Source organism: Apium graveolens, chromosome 3 (genome assembly GCF_009905375.1).
Source record: "Apium graveolens cultivar Ventura chromosome 3, ASM990537v1, whole genome shotgun sequence".
NCBI classification, from domain to species: domain Eukaryota; kingdom Viridiplantae; phylum Streptophyta; class Magnoliopsida; order Apiales; family Apiaceae; genus Apium; species Apium graveolens.
This window is the reverse complement of record NC_133649.1, coordinates 69,400,436-69,420,807: the sequence shown is the minus strand read 5'-3', so window position 1 is coordinate 69,420,807 and position 20,372 is coordinate 69,400,436. Positions and strand designations below refer to the sequence as shown.

The following is a 20,372-nucleotide window of genomic DNA, read 5'->3' as shown; positions in this document are numbered from 1 at the left end:
AATCGTGATCATGGGGTTGCAACGGATTTATTATGGAATTCTTTAGTTAATTGTTTAATACTTTAGTGTGTGATGATTGCATGATATCTAGTATTGGTTGTGCGTATTCGTCTTATGTGCGTCGCGAACATATAAGATAGGGTGTTAATCTCTTGTGAAGCGACGGTGGATCTTGAGATTTAGAACTTGCCATGCTAGCATAGGTTCATGTACGTTGTGCATGATTAGTGGGTAACTCTAACAGTTTTATTTGCCCTATGTAATCAAAAAGAATAACTTGTGCTTAAATCGTTGTGTTGTCAATTTCTGTAGACATATGGGAACTCAACATAATTGATGACTATTCGACTTCTATCTTAATTGTGGATGCTTGGTAGAATGGTATTAGTACAATGAAAGTTGGCTTTTATCAGTTTCGTGTTATTCGATTAATATCATCACTGTCACATGCTAAAGGTAATAACAATGGCTATAGACGGAAGTAATAATGAAGTTGTGATCTCATGAGTGTTTATTATTGATAAATTGAAGTGTTAGTTAAGTGGTTAATTAAGTAGTTAATTATAGTTAATATTTAATCAACAATTTTAAGTGTTATTATCTTAACATTGAGAAGTAATCATACATTGGTGAGTGAGTTAAATTAGACAATAATTTAGTCTGAGTCTCTGAGGGAACGAACTAGAAAGTATTCTATATTACTTGCGAACGCGTATACTTGCGTGAATATTAGCGCGTGTTTTCGCCCTAACAGAAGCCATCCCAATATTCTGAAAAAATAACTCATCCCAAGCCATTAAAAGCCCACCTGATAAACCTACTGAGTTCTGAATCAACCAGCCATGCTGATCATCAGCCCAAATTGTCCTTAACCAAAACTTATTCCAACTTGCACACTTTGTTTCCTGCAGACATAGTATATTAGCATCCACTTCCTTGAGCAAGTCCTTAATCATCCTTATTTTTACACTATTACTAATACTCCTACAATTCCATGATATTACCTTGATGTTCTTAACTGATATAAATAATTGATCTTTACTACTAATCAAACCAGTCAATACAAGAATCCACTTAAAGATCTCCCTTTTGTAACTGATCTGCTACCCTTCTCAAGATAACTTCTTTACTACCTATCATTTCCAGCCCCATTAGCTCCGCACAATCAATAATCTCCCTAGCTACATCCTCAACAGTCCCTTTCTCCTTTTCTTATATTATATCCAATTTATCTGCATTTAGAAAATAAGGCCCAATCTTTTGCATTTACCAATTCTATTTATGTTCCTCAACCATATTTGCATTTTAAATCAAAAGGAATCCTAATATTTCTACAAATTTTTCTAGGTCTACCCACGCCTTTTACTTTGAGGTTTACAATCCCATTATAAAGCGAACCATGTGAGTTAACAACTGATTCCACAGAATCAATACTGGCAGACTTCTCCACTATCACTTCTTGATAAGATGAATTAAAGCATTAATCTGAATCCTTTCTACATTCTAAGGTTACCAATACTCCATTTCCTACCATCTCTTTACTATCCTCAAATTTCTACCTTTCAACTGGTATTCTACTTTGCTCAATTACCTCTTGCAAAGCATTATTTTCCAACTCACTCCCCTTCCTCTGCTTTTTGTCCTTATTTAGCTTTCCTGGTCTATCAATCTTCCTATTCATGCTATCAGTTTCTACCATCACTGATCTTGTTACCTCATCTGCTCTAGCAGAAGAAATAAAATTTGCCAAGCTTCTCATTGCACACACTAGCTCATCCTTATTAAATACTTCAAGTACCGCAAACTCCTTAAGTTCTAACTTGTTTAGCACTACCTTCTTTAACAGTAGAATTTATCTCCCTGCTTGAAATATACATTGGCTCAACTTTACCTTTTAAATTGCCTAAATCTGTTATTTCAGCAGACCTTACTGGATAAATTTTCCCTTTAACTAAAATATTCATCTCTTCATCAATTTTTCATTTTCTATCAGTAGATACACAAACTATTGGGTCAAAAAAATCGCTTTCTCCATCATTTTGACCTAATCACATTATCCAATCTCCATCCATCTTGTATATCCTTTAAGGTTCTCTTCCAACCAAGCATTCATAGGAATCCCCAAAGTTTGTATCCAAGCTGTTCTAGGTAAGACTAAATCTTTATCAACAAAATTTCTCATGTGACTGAACCATTTTTGATAACCTTATCCCCAAAATCGTCCAATTTGCTTTCACTCATGTTGTCCAAAAGAAATTTGCGAGAGCTTAAGCCAATTACATTCACATTTTCTACCTTCTTGTTGTAACTTATTCTGCAGAGATCTAGCCGATTCCTCTATCTTAGAGAAAGCAACCTTTGTTTCAAATAGACCCTCTTCAACATCCTTATAAACTACCGCCTCAATGTATTCAAATATTTCTACACCCAACGGGTCCAACAACTTTCTTATCATGTTTCACCTCGCCCTCATCTTGCTCAACAACCTTTTTCTCTTGCCCTAAATTCGTCCCTTTCTGATTAAAACCATACCATTATTATAATTCAACATCTTTCTATCCTCTACAACATGGACCCTTCTTGTTGTCTTTTCATTCAGACTCATCATAATCTTAGAACACAACCCCCCTTTCTCTTTTGCATTCAATATAATTGTCCCAACCTTTAATTCTGAAATATTCTTAACAAATCCTATCCTCTTACCTCTCTTATCCTTTTTCCTGGATTATATTATGTCCAACACCTTCCCAGTCGATTTAAAACAAATCCCATATCTCCCAAGATTTGATATTCTCGGGAATATCATACAAAAAGATAGTAAAGCTTGGCTTAGAACTCAACTTATATTATGCTTCCTACTTTGAACCACCTGCCATTCCCCTTCCCTATTATTATTCACACAATTAACATCCGTGCTATCAACTGTAGATTCTAGAACTTGAGCATATGTCTTTGCACCCAAATGATCCTTCTTACTCAAAGACACTTTCTCTTTTACCTTCCATTCCATCCCTCCCCTGGCCTTCAAGCTTCCCCAGTGAATCCGATTCAACGCTTACGTAACTGCTTGCTTTCCCCCCTAAAGAAGCTCTCACCAGTCTGCTTATCCAACAAATCTTTATAAGCCCACACAAAATCCTTAAGAATTTGCTCACCATCATCAAACTTGCCCTTCTTCGCTCCACCATCCCGAACAAGCTTCCCTACTGCCTTAGCTCCACCATCCTTAGCTTCTATAGCTCCATCTTGCCCCGATTGAAAGTTCTTACCATTGCGGGAGACGTGAGAGCTGTCGAAAAACATTGTGTTTATTGATTTTTTGAATATATGCCTAAACTGTGTAGACTGCGTGAACTCGAAAATACGAGTTTATTATTATATTTATGTAAAGAAGAATACGAGAACGGTGAGGTGGCGCCTCTCGCATCGTTTCAGCCTATTTTTTATATTTTCACATTTTTATATTATTAAATATAAAAAATATTATATTGAGTATTGACTAATAAATAATATAATTTTATGATATTAGATTTGTAAATAATGAGAGAGCTACTCATTGGAATTAATATATTTAACGAGAAAACGGTTTTCTAAACTTCTTGATTTATTATATTTATTTATTATTTATAATTTCAGAATGACCAAGATTAGATAAGAATTACAAAAAAAATATGGAATATTCTTTTAAAAGTTTGTTGCCAAGTGCGGTTTAATAAACTAGTATATATTAAATATATATTAAATATAAGTAAAGAAGAAGATTCCTGAATTCTCGAATTATAAACTAACTATTTATCGTATAATTAGAATAGAGTGAAATATGATTTTCAAATTTGTAATAAAATATAATTTTGGGTAATCCAAAATTAACACATTTTTTAAAATTGATGATGTAAATATCAAATATGAGATATGTGGCCAAAAATAATAATATGATATACTTTCTGAAACTGACTATATAGCATACACTATTCATGATTGGGTATTCGGTCTAATTTATTTTCTAAAATTGAAATACGTTTCATGATTTGGTTATATGCCCACGTATCAATTTTTAGACATGTATTTCACAAAAAAAATAATATATTTTTTTATAAAAAGTATATTTACACACAAAAAATAAGAAAATAATTTTTTTGTGACATACCCGATTTTATTGGGGTCCAACATATTTCGGATAGTTCAAATAATACTCCTATAATGCAGGATTAAGTCGACATAATATTTTCGTACATCCGGAATCAGCTATTTTGATCATTATTTCAAAAAATAAATTAATCAATCTCTCGACAAAACGACAAAACAATTTTCAATTGAAAAAGGAGGGAACAGAGAGAAGCTTAGAGAGGGGTTTCGATGGCGAAGAACTTATCGAGTCTAGTGCACGAACTTCGAGAAAGAATAGCAGCTTCTTCATCTACACCGCCACTTCACAAAAACAATACAGCTGCTGGAGAAACTGAATACGACGACGCTTTGGAAATTCGATTTCGAGCTGTTATTCCCAATCTCCTCCACACTTATGTCGTTCCCTCTTCTTCTGGTACGAAATTTGTAAATTAACACTCATATTATACATCATTTGTATAAGTTTACACTATGTTTTCGCTGTTTTGATCATTTTCCTGTTTTAATTTTGTTATTTTTACACATTTAATGTATTATGCTGTGTACATTTTTCGGTATTTATTCGATTATCGCATTCGGATTAGGTATGTGTGTATTATTGTAGATCATTTTCTCAAAATAATTTAATTTACTTGTTGTATTAGGTCTGTTTGTGTATAATTGCTGTTATGTTCATACTTATTTTTCGTGTTTGTTGTATGTGTGTACATACACTAGTAAAAATTGTAGCTCCTTTTCCTTCTCCAATTTATTGGATAATTACTTATGTAAATTCACACTGTATAATTGCTGTTATATTCGCGCGGCTTTTAGATTTTGTTATATACCTTACAATACACTGTCATTGTAATTCATTTCCCCTCTCTCTCTAATAAACGTATAATCGCATTCATATTAGGTATGTGTATGTATAGATACACACTGTGTAGTTGCTGTTGTGTTTATATTGCTTTTTGGTTTTGTCTGAATAGCCAATGACAGAGAAGTAACTGCAATTTTGAAGCTCTTGACATATACTGCTAACAACATTCCCGGAGTTTTTTTTCATGGAAATTCTGCTGCTGTTTTGCCTGTCATTTTTCGCATTCTGCCTTTCTTCGCGGAGCCTTCGTTCTGGTAAGTTCAATTTGCTAGACCTTTTTCTACGCATTTATTTAGAGCTTGTATTGTTATGTTCAGATTATTGTGCAAATTGTGCTATTAGAATTAGTACTTGAAGGCAAAGTAATTGGGAGCATCTGTGCATCAGAATTCAAGTATGCGACCGTAGAGAATTGATATATCTCGTTGCAAGCTAGCACAGGGAATTTTTACGGAAGTCCTAAATCCCTAATTGTGTTATAATGTAAATGACAAATTAAAATTTGTTAGCAGAGTATATGGTTATTTTGATATTATTAGTACAGTACTGCATGTTGAGACCGGTCTACCATGCCAGCAATGCATGTCGTGAAAGAAGCGCACTGGGCGTGAAAAATTGCATGGGAGATGCTCTTTGTCAGGGTTCTCTCTTGTAATTGTGTTCTAAGATGATACTGGTAGTATCCAGGCCTTAGACAGTTTGTTCTACATTTTTTATTTTTCTAATCGGCATTCACATTTTTCAATAAAGAGACTGAGCACTCCCTACCTCACACGACAACCAAATGAACAGGAACTTAAGACTACTTCAAATATAAAAAACTACCTGAAATACTAAATGACTTCAAGGGCTCACATACCCTGAATGACTAGGCAAATGGTTGCTTTAATTGAGTGATCCTAACTAAAGCTTCAGTTTCACACTATAGTTGATTCATAACATACTAAATTACTATATGGTTTTATTGCACTTGGAAACTCTTTTATCTTCTCTTCCAAACATGCCTGATTACATTAATGTCAGAAGTCAACAGGTTAACTTTACTTTTCAGTTCGCGCCATGGAGTGATTTTTGAAACAGTTGGATCCCTTTTATCGTTGCTGCGTACTGGAGATCGTGATATGTTTCGGCAATTCTTTATGGACACCATGTTGGTAATTGAAGGTCTCACTGCACAACTTACATAGACCAGTTATGGAGGCTTAATGTATAATGTATACCGGAATATATCATTGATTGATGTTTATATCATTTAACAGCACGCTCCTGCCTCTCCCTTTAATGCTTTTACACCTTGTAGAAAATCTCTTGCCTATTTTTTGCAAAAACCTTTGACACGTGTTTCATTTTTTCTCACTTTTGCATTCTTCTTGTGCCTTCTGTTTGCTTACTGATCCGGTGGATGACCTGGAACTGTTATATTACATTATAATTAGCCATTCAACTTAGCTTTCCCTCTCTGATATACTTCATTAGCTGCCTAGCTTTCCTAGTAGAATATTCTCCCTTCATTCCAGAAAAGAGATATATTTGATTTGATCCATTAAATCTACTTCTGGAAATGAGTAATATCCTGATTTTGACATGTGAGTTAGTTAACTTGTTTTATGTTCTAATGTAGATTTGCAGTACGTAGCTTTGCAGCCTGATATTGCTGGCCATTCAAAACCTAGTAAAGTATCTTTAAAGTGTTTCTATGAATCCCTCGGTGGTATCTCGAGTACTGCTCTTCTCAGTGACATTCCAGACTGCAGCAAGCCTACCACTGGCTATGGTATTTTGATCAACCTGACAGGCAGAAGCAGGTGGCAGCCTTTTGCTACTTGGACTATTAAGCTTCTCTCTAAATTTTTGACTGAAGGAACACTATATGTTGAAGGACTCATCAACACTTCATGTGTTGTGGCTGCATGTAGTCTTTTGTGCTATGGAAATGCTGATTTGCAAATGGTGGGTAGCAGTTTGGATAATATCTTCTGTTATAATAGTATAATATCTACGTGATATGAAGTATACTATTAATAAGCATCAAGCCGTTAACTGCTAAATTCTTGATTTAAATACTGTTTACCATTAGAGTCTGTTCCTGTGTAATATAAGACTTGGAGCACTTACTATATAACTAATTATATTTTTCTGAAGGCTTGCTTTGACTTCACACGTGTTATTGGAGCGGTCCTGAATTCTGAGATGGTTCCTTGTGAAAAAATAATTAGGTCAATATCCACTATATTAAGTGAACACGAGGAGAAACTTTGGGTTTTCAGGTATGTCCCTTTACTTGATACTCACCTCCTTTTTATTATTAATCTTTTCTTTCTAATGTTTTTCCCTTTGTTTTGCATGCTTACATTCGTAATAACTATCTGTTAATATCAAATAGCCAACCGAATACAGATAACTGAATGTATTTATTGGAAAGGAATTGTATGTATCTGGAGTGGAGAGAGTACGCTTAAGCTTGTTTATTTTCTGTCCATTTTTGGTAATAGTATGCCTGGTTGTTATAAAAAATGAAAAAGATAAAAAGATGGAAAGTGGTATTGGCTATACGTGCTTTTAGAAGAGGTTATATGCTATATGTGATATTTGTAGATATTGATACTGGTGACTTCTTGTAAGTAGTTTTTTGTTTTAGGGGCGGATGGACCTTAAATACGACGTGTTTAGCTTGTCACAAGTTCAGTGCTGAACCTTGTTTGTGGGATAAAATACTTACAGCTTAATGCATTCACCAAATATTTTGATCCTTACAGAACTCTTTTGGAATATGATTTGAAACGTTTGTTCTTGCTGGAAATTATTTGATGAGTAGCTTTATGGATATTGATTTGCATTTAAAACCTTTACACTTATCAATAAAGCTACAAATATGTTCCTTGGCAATAAGCATAAGTTTTCCTTCTTGCATCCGGAAGGACTGACTGTAGAAATTTAAAATCAGTTTGAGCTCACACCATCTATCATGTCCACTAGCAGTCAATCTTTAATTGGATAGTAAGTTTTGGGAATAATATTAAGGATATTTTACTGCTGAATTATCTGCCCAGCATAGCTATTGTTAAATTTTTGGCAAAAATCTAGGTTTTTTGATGTCATGTCTGGGATAATATGTTAATAAGCTAATATAATAAATATGACAGTAATACAAGTTATGATTCCTCCCTTGGAGAATGCCTTCATGCGCTTCATTCGACTTGTCCTGATGATGTTGTCAAGGTGACTGCTACAGATATAGTCAATATCTTTGCTGTTTCAATGCAGAATACAAAAAGTCCAGAGTTAAAGGTTAGGTTGAAATACTAATTTATGATCTGTACTCAACTTTTTGGGAGACTAAATTTGAATATTCTGGTTTCTTCATTGTAGTAATCAGTTTATTCTTTGGTATGTATGATGAATGTCTACTCTATCTCTCTGCTTCCACAGGCTGCGTTGTGCAGTGCATATGTCCGAATCGTTAAAAGTTGTGCCCCTCACATCTGGATGCTTGAATCTCTCTTTGATATGATTTGTTCCTCGAAGCCTTTTTTTCCATTCACAGAGTGCTTTCAGGCTGCCCTATCTTCACTTGTTCCTGATCTTTTTACAGAAGTAACAAAAAACAATAGTGGTTTGGACCTTTCACCTTTTGCGAACAACAAATTTGAAGTTTCGAGGGTTGGAGAGAAAAGGTCTAGTCAGGCTCCTGAACTTCTCAAGGCAAAGCGCCATAAAAAAAATGAAGTATTTGTCGAATGTACTTCAGACTTTCAGGATATGGGGAAACCTAATTATATAAGTTCTGAACGTAAAAAGGAATATGCCAATTACTTACGCAGCTCACTTGTTTTGTTTCTTGAACGGCTACAACCTCCTGATGATAAAGTTAGTTCGTTAGCTCCAGATGTTGCCTTAATGGCTCTTAGCACGCTGTGCATTGTTTTCTGTGGATATGTCCACACCGAAGTTTCAAGATGTATTCTTGTGCATATGCGTGGTTGGATTTCCTGGGTCTGCGCGCAGGTAGGTTACTATGCAAATTAGTTATTGTAATGAACTAGTCTTGCCCTGTGTTAATAGGTGTTCATATTTAACAGGCCAGACAAGGACTTCCCATCACACTTGAGTTATCCATCTTTCTTCAGGCAATTCACTGTGTACTGCTTACAGAACGTAAGACAATTGAGTGAGGCGAAATGATTGAGCACATTTTCCATTTGTATATCTGTAATACTGATACTAGACTACTCTGTCCAACTAAACTTGTCCAGGCACCCCTTATTTATAACCTATATAAGTTAACAAAAAGCATGATGTAAATAATTGAAAACATAATATTTAGTACTGTGTAGATAGGTATTTATCAAGTCTTAAAGGGTTGTGTTTTAGCATAATCAGGGGAATTAAATATCTAAAATCAGAGGTACTAAAAGACAAGTTTGTACATTAAGTCATTTTAGTACCATTCTTCCGGTGATATTTGGCCAAATTTTCAAAAGCTATGTTGGTAAGTCAGATGTGGCTGGATCATGGATGGCATCTTATGTGAGGGCAAGATTAAAGGTGTAGTTACATCAGTCAGCAAAATTTGGAATGATGTGCTAAAGCTTTCTAGATCTGAATGTCTGGCCTCTTCATGATTTTAGATGCTTCCCAAAGTTTAACAGGACAGTTGCTCACAGTTCTTATTCATGAATCAGATTAGATGTTATCTTTTATTCTAGGGTACTCTATTTCTTTTAAGGATATGTTTGTTTGTCAAAATGAAGTTTTGGACAGCGGTATAGGTGCTAATTTTGTACTACACATAATTATTGCTTCCATCCTCTGAATTATCCCTGCATTATTTCTGCCCTTCTCCAGGGTCATGTAAAAGGCATTATCTATCACATTTCTTGGGTCATTTCCCAATCAGATGGCCTAGAAATTAATAAAATTTAGTTAGTAAGAATGTAGGCAAAAACATCTATGTTGATCTTAACTGCTCCGCTGTATTAATGGATGTGCACTGTATAATTAAAACTATTCCATATTTTCCTACTCTTATGTGCTTTGTGGTAATACCTTAAAGAAGTTCTTCAAATTTCTTTCATATACTGTAACAAGTGTTTCTTTTATCTTTTCTTTTTTAAAATTACTTTAACTGCCTTCTGTCCAATACTTGCATGCACTTAGGCTTCCTTTCCACGGAGGACAAACTTTTCCAAAATGAAAATAGTGCTGCAGAGTTTACGGAATATGTCCTAAAGCTTCCTTGGAACAATTCTTATGGAAACATCGAACCCCATTTACAATGGAAGGCAAAGTGTTTGTCTCTTCAAGTTGTGTCTAAGATGGTCTCTTTGTCACGAAGTGGCAGTAATCTTGAAGTGCTGGATTTGGGCCTGAGTGATGAAGCTGAAGTGGTTAGGATGGAAGCCATTATTTCTATGCCAGTGATAGTCTTCTGGTCTGGTTCTAATATGCTGACACATATATTAAAAAGGATGGGGTAAGAGGAAGAATTTTTAATCATGTTTGCCTTTTGTACCTTTATTTCAAAAGTCCTGTACCTTTGATAAAAGCTTTCCTGAATTTTCTGGTTCTTACTCGCAGAGTTGTATTCTCTTCTGCTTCATGTTTCTGTTGCTTGTTGTCCACTTGGCATTCTACAATATTTTGACAGTACGAGGAATTGTTTTAAAATCTCAGTTGTGTTTATTCCTTTTGCACAGGTACCTGGAGAGAGAGCGTAATGAGCAGATTAGGAAAATCATTCCAAATTCCCTTGGTTATCTGGCATGCCTTTGTGGATCTTGTACTAGAGTTGGTTTTCTTGAGTCTGAGTGCAAATTATTCCTGAAAATGAATAGTGAGAAGCTAAATTGGTCGATTGATCACCTCATGCGAGGATTTTGGTGCTCAAAGTGTGATCAGAGTGTTGCAGATAGTATTGGGTTATATTCGTTAGACATGCATCCTCGTAAAAATCTAGATTTGCAGTTTGATTCGAAGACCGATTATGTTCAGCTTCTGTCCATTTTTTTTGATCTTCTATATGATAATTCATCGGAAGAGGTTCAAATTTCCTGTGTTGGAATGATTCGACGAGTCCTTGCACATGGGACCACTGATATTCTCCTTAAAACAAGGGCTGCATGGATAAAATGCATTGACTTCCTACTCTTTCACAGAAATAAGGCTGTGAGAGATGCATTCAGTACACAAATTGGCTTCTTCCTTGAGGACCCTATTTTGAATTGTTTGTTTTTAGATGAAGAAGCAAGAACTAAAACTAAAGAACAAAAGTTTCTCGACAAGATCAAGCATGCTCTGGCAACCGCAGATGATCCCCAATTGTATGATACTCTTCTTGAAGCCACGTCGGAGATCATGAATGCAGTTGATACACACAATCAACTCTTCTTATTCGCTCTTATTTTGTTGGTTGATCAACTTGATAATCCACATGTGACTGTGAGAATGGCTGCTTCAAGATTGATATACAGATCTTGTTCTTTCCATCTTAAAGGAGGTTTAGAAGAAATCCTTAACAAAGTTGTTTATATTCGAGATGCGCTATATGACTATCTCTGTCTTAGGCTTACAACTAGGCCAGAAATGGTGAATGAATTTGCAGCTTCTGTACTTAGTGTGGAAATGAATGAACTTGTTAAACGACTAATCCCTGTTGTTCTTCCGAAGCTTGTCACAACACAGCACAGTAACGATCTACAAGTTGTTACCTTAAATAACTTGGCTAAGTTTTTGGACACAGATATGGTAAAACTTATAGTTGACTGGATACCAAAGGTGCTTGCTTTTGCTCTTCATCAAGCAGATAGACAACTGTTGGAATCCGCTTTGCTGTTTTACCACGAGCATGCTAAATCGGATAAGCAGGAAATTTTTGCAGCTGCGTTGCCTGCACTTTTAGATGAACTTGTATGCTTTGTGGATGAGGGTGATTTTGATGCAACAAGCAAAAGGTATGTAATTTATTTCTGTTTTAATATATTATAAAGCTGATGTCAAATAGTTTGTGTCCAACTGTATATACAGCCGCTTGGCACGTCGATTTTCAACAGCTTTGTACCTTATAATTTATATTCTTTTAGGGATCCATTTACTTCCTTTAGAGTTTAGTCAAACAAAAATTTTTAAATTCAGTGGTGGCTAGAATAGTACATGGCAGCTGCATATATTGGCACAACTGTAAAATAGAACCTAAAAGTGAACACAATTGATTATGTAATTTACCCATCTCTGTATACGAGTTTCGTTACACAAATCTTACTTCATGTTGTAATGTACTTGTCAGTTGATTGAAGGGAAATCTATTTACTGTAATATAAAATTACTTGCAGGTTATCTAGTGTACCTCAGGTGATAAAAGAAGTCGCAGGAATCCTGACTGGCACTGATGATGATCTTCCAGGCTTCCTGAGAAATCATTTTGCTGGTCTTCTCAACAGAATCAGTAGAAAAATGCTTCATTCAGATAATATCTCATTGCAGATTCAAGCCATGAAACGAATTGAAATGCTGATAGGCATGATGGGTGCCCACCTAAGCACGTACGTGCCAAAACTAATGGTTCTTCTCATGCATGCTGTTGATAAAGAATCACTTCAGAATGAAGGTCTTGCTGTTTTGCATTTCTTCATTAAGCAATTAGGGAAAGTATCACCATCAAGTACTCAACATGTAATATCTCAAGTTTTTGCTGCCCTTACTCCATTCTTAGAGAAAGATAAAGAAAATTCAACTTCACACATGAATAAAATTGTGGAAATATTGGAAGAACTTGTGTTTGAAAATAGATCCATTTTAAAGCAGCATATCCGTGAGTTCACACTTTTGCCCAGAATTTCCGCCCTTGCAAAAGTAAACAAAGTAATAGAAGAAGCACGAGGGGTGATTACTTTGAAAGATCAGTTGCTAGATGTTGTTGAGGGGCTAAATCACGAGAATTTGAATGTTAGGTATATGGTTGCATGTGAGCTGAGTAAACTGCTGAACCTGAAAAGGGAAGCTGTTACAGCTGTTGTCAATGGGGAAGGGAAATCAGATACAGATGTATTGAGCTCTCTGATTGCCTCTCTTCTTAAAGGATGTGCTGAAGAATCAAGAACTTCTGTTGGACAACGTCTGAAATTGGTTTGTGCTGATTGCCTTGGAGCACTTGGTGCAGTTGATCCTGCCAAGGTAAAGGGTTTTTCAAGCCAGCGTTTCAAAATTGCATGTTCAGATGATGACTTGATATTTGAGTTGATCCACAAGCACTTAGCCAGGGCTTTTAGAGCTGCTCCCGACACCAATATCCAGGACTCAGCTGCATTGGCAATACAAGAGTTGCTAAAGATAGCAGGTTGTGAAGCATCCCTTGATGAAAATGTTGCAGCTTCTACATCGCAGACAATCAAGGGTAAACAATCATCGAAGTCTTCTGTATCTGAAATCGGGACCAACAACACATCTTGTAAAATGAATGGGAGAGGTCAGATACTTTGGGACCGGTTTTCTAATTATGTCAAAGAGATTATAGCCCCTTGTTTAACATCAAAATATCAGCTGCCAAATGTGGCAGATTCTGCTGTTGTTGGTCCTATATACCGGCCTTCAATGTCATTTAGAACATGGATTTATTTCTGGATAAAGAAGCTTACTGTCCATGCGACTGGTTCTCGGGCTAGTATCTTTACCGCATGTCGAGGAATTGTACGTCATGATGTGCAAACAGCAACATATTTGCTGCCATATCTAGTCCTTAATGCTGTCTGCCATGGTAATGAGGAGGCACGCCATGGCATAACAGAGGAGATCTTGTATGTTCTAGAGTCAGCTGCTTCAGGGAGTAATGCAGCTGCTCTTCCTAAAATCAGTTCTGGAAAGAGTGAAGTTTGTATTCAAGCTGTTTTTACACTTCTTGATAGTCTTGGCCAGTGGATGGATGATGTTGAACAGGAACTCGCTCTTTCACAGTCTCTCCAGTTATCCACTTCTAAGCAACAGGTTTCCAAGTTAAAGGATCAAAGTAAAGATCCTTCATCTGATTCGAACCAGTTACTAGTGCAGTGTAAATACGTCTCGGAGCTCTTGGCTGCCATTCCTAAGGTAACCCTTGCAAAGGCCTCCTTCAAGTGTCAAGCTTATGCAAGGTCCTTGCTGTACTTTGAGTCTCATGTTCGGGAAAAGTCAGGATCTTTTAATCCAGCTGCAGAAAGGGGTGGCATTTTTGAAGATGAAGATGTTACATACTTGATGGAAATATACAGCGGTTTGGATGAGCCTGATGGCTTATCTGGATTGGCATGTCTACGCAAGTCAAAGAGCTTACAAGACCAGCTCGTAATAAATAAAAAAGCAGGTAACTGGGCAGAAGTATTGACTTCCTGTGAGCAGGCCCTGCAGATGGAACCCAAATCTGTTCAAAGGCACTCAGATGTCCTTAATTGTTTATTAAACATGTGTCATTTGCAGGCTGTGGTAACCCATGTGGATGGATTAATATCTAGGATACCCCAGTACAAGAAAACATGGTGTATGCAAGGTGTTCAGGCGGCATGGAGACTTGGCAGGTGGGACTTGATGGATGAGTTTCTGGATGGGGCTAATGAAGAAGGTCTAGTCTGTAGCAGCTCCGAAAGTAATGCATCCTTTGACATGGATGTCGCAAAAATTCTTCAGGCACTTATGAGGAAAGACCAATATTCTGTTGTTGAGAGGATTGCACTGTCAAAACAAGCTCTGATAGCTCCTCTAGCTGCTGCAGGCATGGATTCATATACGCGGGCATACCCGTTCATTGTTAAGCTTCATATGCTGCACGAACTAGAGGATTTCCACTGTCTACTTGATGGTAAATCTTTTATGGATAAATTGTTTCATATTAGCGAACCGGAGTTTGCAAAAAGAATGGAAAACTGGGATAGTCGACTCAGATTTACCCAGCCATCTATCTGGGCAAGAGAGCCACTTCTGGCTTTCCGGAGATTGGTTTTTGGAGCCAGCAGGCTTGGCACTCAAGTTGGCAACTGCTGGCTACAGTATGCCAAGCTTTGTCGCTCGGCTGGACATTATGAGACGGCAAATCGAGCAATTTTAGAAGCCAAGGCTTTGGGTTCACCTAATGTTCATATGGAAAAGGCAAAACTTATGTGGAGCACTAGACAATCTGACAGTGCCATTGCAGAGCTTCAACAGTCGCTTCTGAACATGCCTGTGGAGGTTGTAGGTTCTGTCACAATATCTTCAATCACTAGCCATTCACTGATTCCTCTAAATATATCCCGTATGCCATGCAGTACTCAGGCTATGAACGAGAATCTCGATATTGCAAAGACCCTCCTTCTTTATTCAAGGTGGACACACTATACTGGGCAAAAACAGAAGGAAGATGTGATAAACTTGTATGCTAGAGTCAGGGAACTGCAACCAAAATGGGAGAAGGGGTACTTCTATCTGGCAAAGTATTATGATGAGGTGCTTGTTGATGCTAGAAAGAGGCAAGAAGATAATTCTGATTCAGGAACGAAAACCATCCTATCAGCTGTGAGTTCAAATACGGAGAAGCTGTGGTGGTCTTACCTTCCTGATACACTGATATGTTATGCAAAGGGACTCCATAGAGGCCACCGGAACCTCTTTCAAGCTCTTCCAAGGTTGCTGACTTTGTGGTTTGATTTCGGCAGCATCTACCAGAGGAGTGGCTCATCATCCAATAAAGACATGAAAAATGTCAGCGGGAAAGTGAGCAGCTTGCTACATTGTAGTTCTATCTACATTTTAGTCTTCCTCTTATTCATGCTTTATGTGTTGGTAATTTTTTCTTCCCTCTTGCAGTTGCTAGGTATTATGCGAGGGTGTTTGAATGATTTGCCAACCTATCAATGGTTGACAGTTCTGCCTCAACTAGTTTCTAGAATTTGCCATCAAAATGACGAAATTGTTAGACTGGTCAAAAGGATCATCACTTCTGTTCTTAAACAATTTCCGCAACAAGCTTTGTGGATAATGGCAGCAGTTTCAAAATCTACTGTTTCTTCGAGAAGAGAGGCAGCTGCAGCAATTATTCAAGAAGCACGAAGAGATTTTCCTCTTGTAGATGGAAAACCATTGTTTGTGCAGTTTGCCTCTCTTATTGATCATCTTATTCGATTGTGCTTCCATGCGGGTCAGTCGAAGTCAAAGGTGATTAACATTTCGACCGAATTCAGTTCTCTGAAAAGGATGATGCCATTAGAAATCATCATGCCTCTTCAACAATCACTTACTGTTAGTCTTCCCACTTATGAACAAAAAATGACCAGCTCACTTTCATCTAGCATTTTTGCGACAGATCTGCCAACAATATTGGGAATAGCAGATGAGGCTGAGATTCTATCATCACTCCAGAGGCCCAAAAAGGTTAGTTTCTTGTATTCCTTCAACATACTTACAGTAAAGTGGGTCAAAGATTGCAAGTTTGCTGCTTCAAGGTATAATTTAGAAATGACCTTAATAACGAACAAATCATCTTTTTTTATTTGTCATATTCATTCGTAATAATATTTTATTTGATATGACCGCCTTCATCAAATATTGCTATAATAATTCATTTTTTTATTTCACAGATTGTTCTTCTGGGCAGCGATGGTATTGAACGTCCTTTCCTCTGCAAACCAAAGGATGACCTCAGGAAAGATGCTCGTATGATGGAATTTAATGCAATGATAAATCGTTTATTATCTAAATCCCCTGAAAGTCGCCGACGAAAGCTCTATATTCGCACATTTGCAGTGATACCACTTACAGAAGATTGTGGTATGGTAGAATGGGTGCCTCACACTCGTGGGCTCCGTCATATACTCCAGGACATTTATATAAGCTGTGGAAAGTTTGATAGACAGAAAACCAATCCACAAATTAAGCGCATATATGATCAGTGTCAAGGCAAAATCTCGGAGGATGAAATGCTAAAGAAAAAAATACTTCCAATGTTCCCTCCAGTTTTCCACAAATGGTTTCTTAACACATTTTCTGAACCAGCAGCTTGGTTTCGTGCTCGGGTTGCTTATGCACAGACTACTGCAGTCTGGTCAATGGTTGGACATATAGTGGGCTTAGGAGATCGACATGGTGAGAATATACTATTTGATTCTACAACAGGTGATTGTGTTCATGTTGATTTCAGTTGCTTGTTTGACAAAGGTTTACTATTGGAGAAACCTGAGCTGGTGCCTTTTAGACTTACACAGGTAAGCTAAGACCCGATGTACTTCTTTGGTACCGAACTAATTGAATAGGTTTATGTTTTTTTTCTTGCAGATGAAGTGTTAAATAATGACACCATCAATTTCTCTTTAATGATAAAACTGACCAATCTTTACTTGATAAACTATGCATGATTTTGCAAATCAAGTCTTATTGCTTAAATTTTGGAATGAGGGGGTACTTCGTTACTGAAAATAACTCACACAATTTTCAAGTATATATCTTTCTTTAAACAGCACACTAATTTTTATAAAAATGGTTCTCCACTCTTAGTAGAATACATGACAAGAAGTTCTGGATATTTGCAGCTCCTATACAGCAACTTTACTATAAAAAATAAAATTTCTGACTTTAGTCCAAGTGTGGATTATTCAATACACTTAGTTCACACCATTTGGTTCTTTTTATCAGACTCTTGTTTTGAATTTCGATCCTTGAAATTGATTTGCAGAATATGATTGATGGCTTGGGGATTACCGGATATGAGGGCATCTTCTTGAAAGTCTGTGAGATCACACTTTCTGTACTAAGGACACATAGAGAAACTCTAATGAGTGTTCTGGAAACATTTATTCACGATCCTTTAGTGGAATGGACCAAGTCACACAAGTCCAGCGGGGTGGAAGTCCAGAACCCCCATGCACAGGTTTCTTCTTCACCTTTCCATTCATAATCATATGCACAACTTAACTCAGTAACTGACGTCCAGTCGAATGACATTTTCATTATTACATATATCTTTTGCATTGAGCATAAGTATGCCCAGTTTTTTATGCCTGGTACTGTAAAGGATGGATTGGGGATACAGATTTCGGAGCATTCCTGCTTAAATTTGTAGATATTACACTCTGATATGTTTGTGAAGTCACCGGCTTCCATATTTTATTGAAAGAAGCCCAATCCTCCAAAGTAAATCGGCTGATGTGTAATGTTGAACATTAGACAATAGGTGTAGCTAATAGCTTCAAATATGCGTGGGTATGTATATGTGTGCGTGTGTGCTTGGTTTTAATTGTTTTAGTCTAAACATCTCTACCGGTTGGCTAAATCTCTTGTAGAGCTGTAGATGTGTCCTCAAACTTGTACTTTCTGAAAACTGCAGAGGGCTATCAGTAATATTGAAGCACGGCTACAAGGAGTAGTTGTTGGTGTTAGAGCAGCACCCTCTTTGCCACTTGCAGTAGAAGGTCAGGCTCGTCGCTTGATTGCTGAAGCAGTTGCACATGAAAATCTTGGGAAGATGTATATTTGGTGGATGCCTTGGTTTTGACTTTTGCTTCTGGAACTCCAAACTAGTTACCATATTCTCCATGTGAGAACTACATAGGCATACTATTGAAATATTCTGCTGGTGGCCGGGTAAAACAGAAACTTTGATTTTGTTAACTGACGTCTTTGACATATATGCCTGTATACCTAGTTATGTCTGTATTTGTACCAAGTAGATTTATCATATTATCACATAGTAAGTTAATCGAAACAAGAGTGGTCTTGTATTCTTAGTCATTTCTTGCTTTCTAGATCGACATATTTTAAATGCAACAGAAAGATCGATTTGGTTGATAGTTTGTATTAGTTCACAAATATTGTCTCACTTGACGTTTTTGAACCTTGGCATTAGGTGCATGTAGAATCTTAGTTTGTTGAAATTTAACTCATCATCCCATAAATCAACATAAAGAATCCCCAACACCAATGTTTTAAACATTTTCAGTGCACATCCATTATATGCTCAACTATATGGATTGTTTAAGGTTTATCAGGTGCATGAAGTTTGTGTCAGCGTGCAGGTTATTCTATCCACAGGCTTGCGAAACCTATTCAGGTTGATTGACACAGTGCAAAACAGTATGTTCTTAACTTTCGTTGCTGCTGGCTTCCTAATGCCTATCCTATCCCGGTGCTCTCAGGATAGACACGAGGTTTTGGGTCTATAAAAGCTACAGCAGTTTAAAATTGAAGTACGGGTCATTCTCCGGGTGATGTGCTGGTAAAGAAATTATAAATTCATTGTCTTTTTTTGTTAAGGTCGTGTATCTTCATGTCATGCATAGGTCTTCACTTTATTAGGGGTTAATGAATTTTAGATAATGAAGTGGCTGTTTTGCATCTTCTGTTTGGTAGATAATGGTTACCAGTGGTTTATTAATAAAGAGCAATTCAACTTGACTTCAGAAAGTTGACATGTTATAAATATCTACAGTATGGTTAAAATTCACTCCTTGCACTTCCATCTTGCAGCTTTTTGAAATGCCTGATACATCTCCAGCCTTTCCAAAGTTACTTCTCTGAAAATTTTGTACTATGCATCTGTGATTTGAAAAATAGCAAATCATGCTGAAGTATCATTTAGTTTGCTTCCGGTCATGTGTGTATTGAAAGTTCTAGGACAACGTGCTTTTAAAATGAGATTCTGATCATGATGGCCTAAATTGAATATTAGAAATGTGCATGCATTCATCTCTAAACAGTTTTTGTTGGTCCCTGAGGCTGTTGTTAGTACTCCAGTCAAGTAAGACAGGAATGCAATTGTTTTTGTTTTTAATTTCCATGCATGCTATTGCAGGATTTGGTTATATCAAGTGATAAAAAGGAAGCACTTGCTATTGCTAGTATATAATATGGTTCAAGCCTTGTATGAGCAACCGGATGAAGAGAATGAGCAAGATTCTCTTGGTTGGATGAAACAGCAGGGGTAACAATTTTTAGTATCCCGTTTTCTTAAAAAAACAAAATATCCATCCAGTGACACTCTGGTAGTGGTACCTGATGTCAGGGTTTTTGCACGTTTGTATGAAAGAAGAGTTTCAAGCAAATGTAGAAATAGATTTAACTGTGAAGTGGAACAGATCCCTAATCCTAATGCAGTTTACCCACAAAAGGCAATTTTTGGTACTAAATGACTTTTTGGTCCGCGCAATGCACCATTTCCCCCCCCTCTTTCTAGGATGATTGCAATATTCTTGTTCAATCCTTCTTAAAACTGGAGTGGACCGAAAGTGGAACAATTTGGCAAATACCTACACGATCTAGAATAAAGGCCCAAATATCAATTTTTTAATCAAATGATCCTTAATGTCACTTTTTAAAAAATTGGTCCTAATTGTCATTTTATAACCCAGTTTCAATTTATGTTTTTGTTAAATATAAAAACATCAGTCTCATT

At 36.7% G+C, this 20,372-nt stretch overlaps 1 protein-coding gene across 3 annotated transcripts; it reads left to right on the top strand.

Moving 5' to 3' along the window:
* Nucleotides 1–4,293: 4,293 nt before the first annotated feature.
* LOC141712393 (serine/threonine-protein kinase ATR) lies at nucleotides 4,294–20,079 on the top strand. Of its 3 annotated transcripts, XR_012571590.1 has the most exons (17): nucleotides 4,294–4,543; nucleotides 5,100–5,244; nucleotides 6,042–6,154; nucleotides 6,612–6,940; nucleotides 7,133–7,257; nucleotides 8,134–8,278; nucleotides 8,420–8,995; nucleotides 9,070–9,145; nucleotides 10,148–10,463; nucleotides 10,687–11,940; nucleotides 12,319–15,703; nucleotides 15,797–16,360; nucleotides 16,567–17,190; nucleotides 17,658–17,852; nucleotides 18,309–18,565; nucleotides 18,997–19,196; nucleotides 19,773–20,079. XR_012571590.1 is itself a non-coding variant. In XM_074515316.1 (15 exons), exons 1-15 carry the CDS (start codon nucleotides 4,357–4,359, stop codon nucleotides 18,474–18,476), a joined length of 8,202 nt encoding a protein of 2,733 aa, XP_074371417.1. In that variant the 5' UTR covers nucleotides 4,294–4,356; the 3' UTR covers nucleotides 18,477–18,769. The 3 variants fall into 3 exon arrangements, 1 of the variants encoding a protein (XP_074371417.1); XR_012571591.1 differs by lacking the exon at nucleotides 6,042–6,154 and having other exon boundaries at nucleotides 4,406–4,543; XM_074515316.1 differs by lacking the exons at nucleotides 18,997–19,196; nucleotides 19,773–20,079 and having other exon boundaries at nucleotides 18,309–18,769.
* Nucleotides 20,080–20,372: the final 293 nt, after the last annotated feature.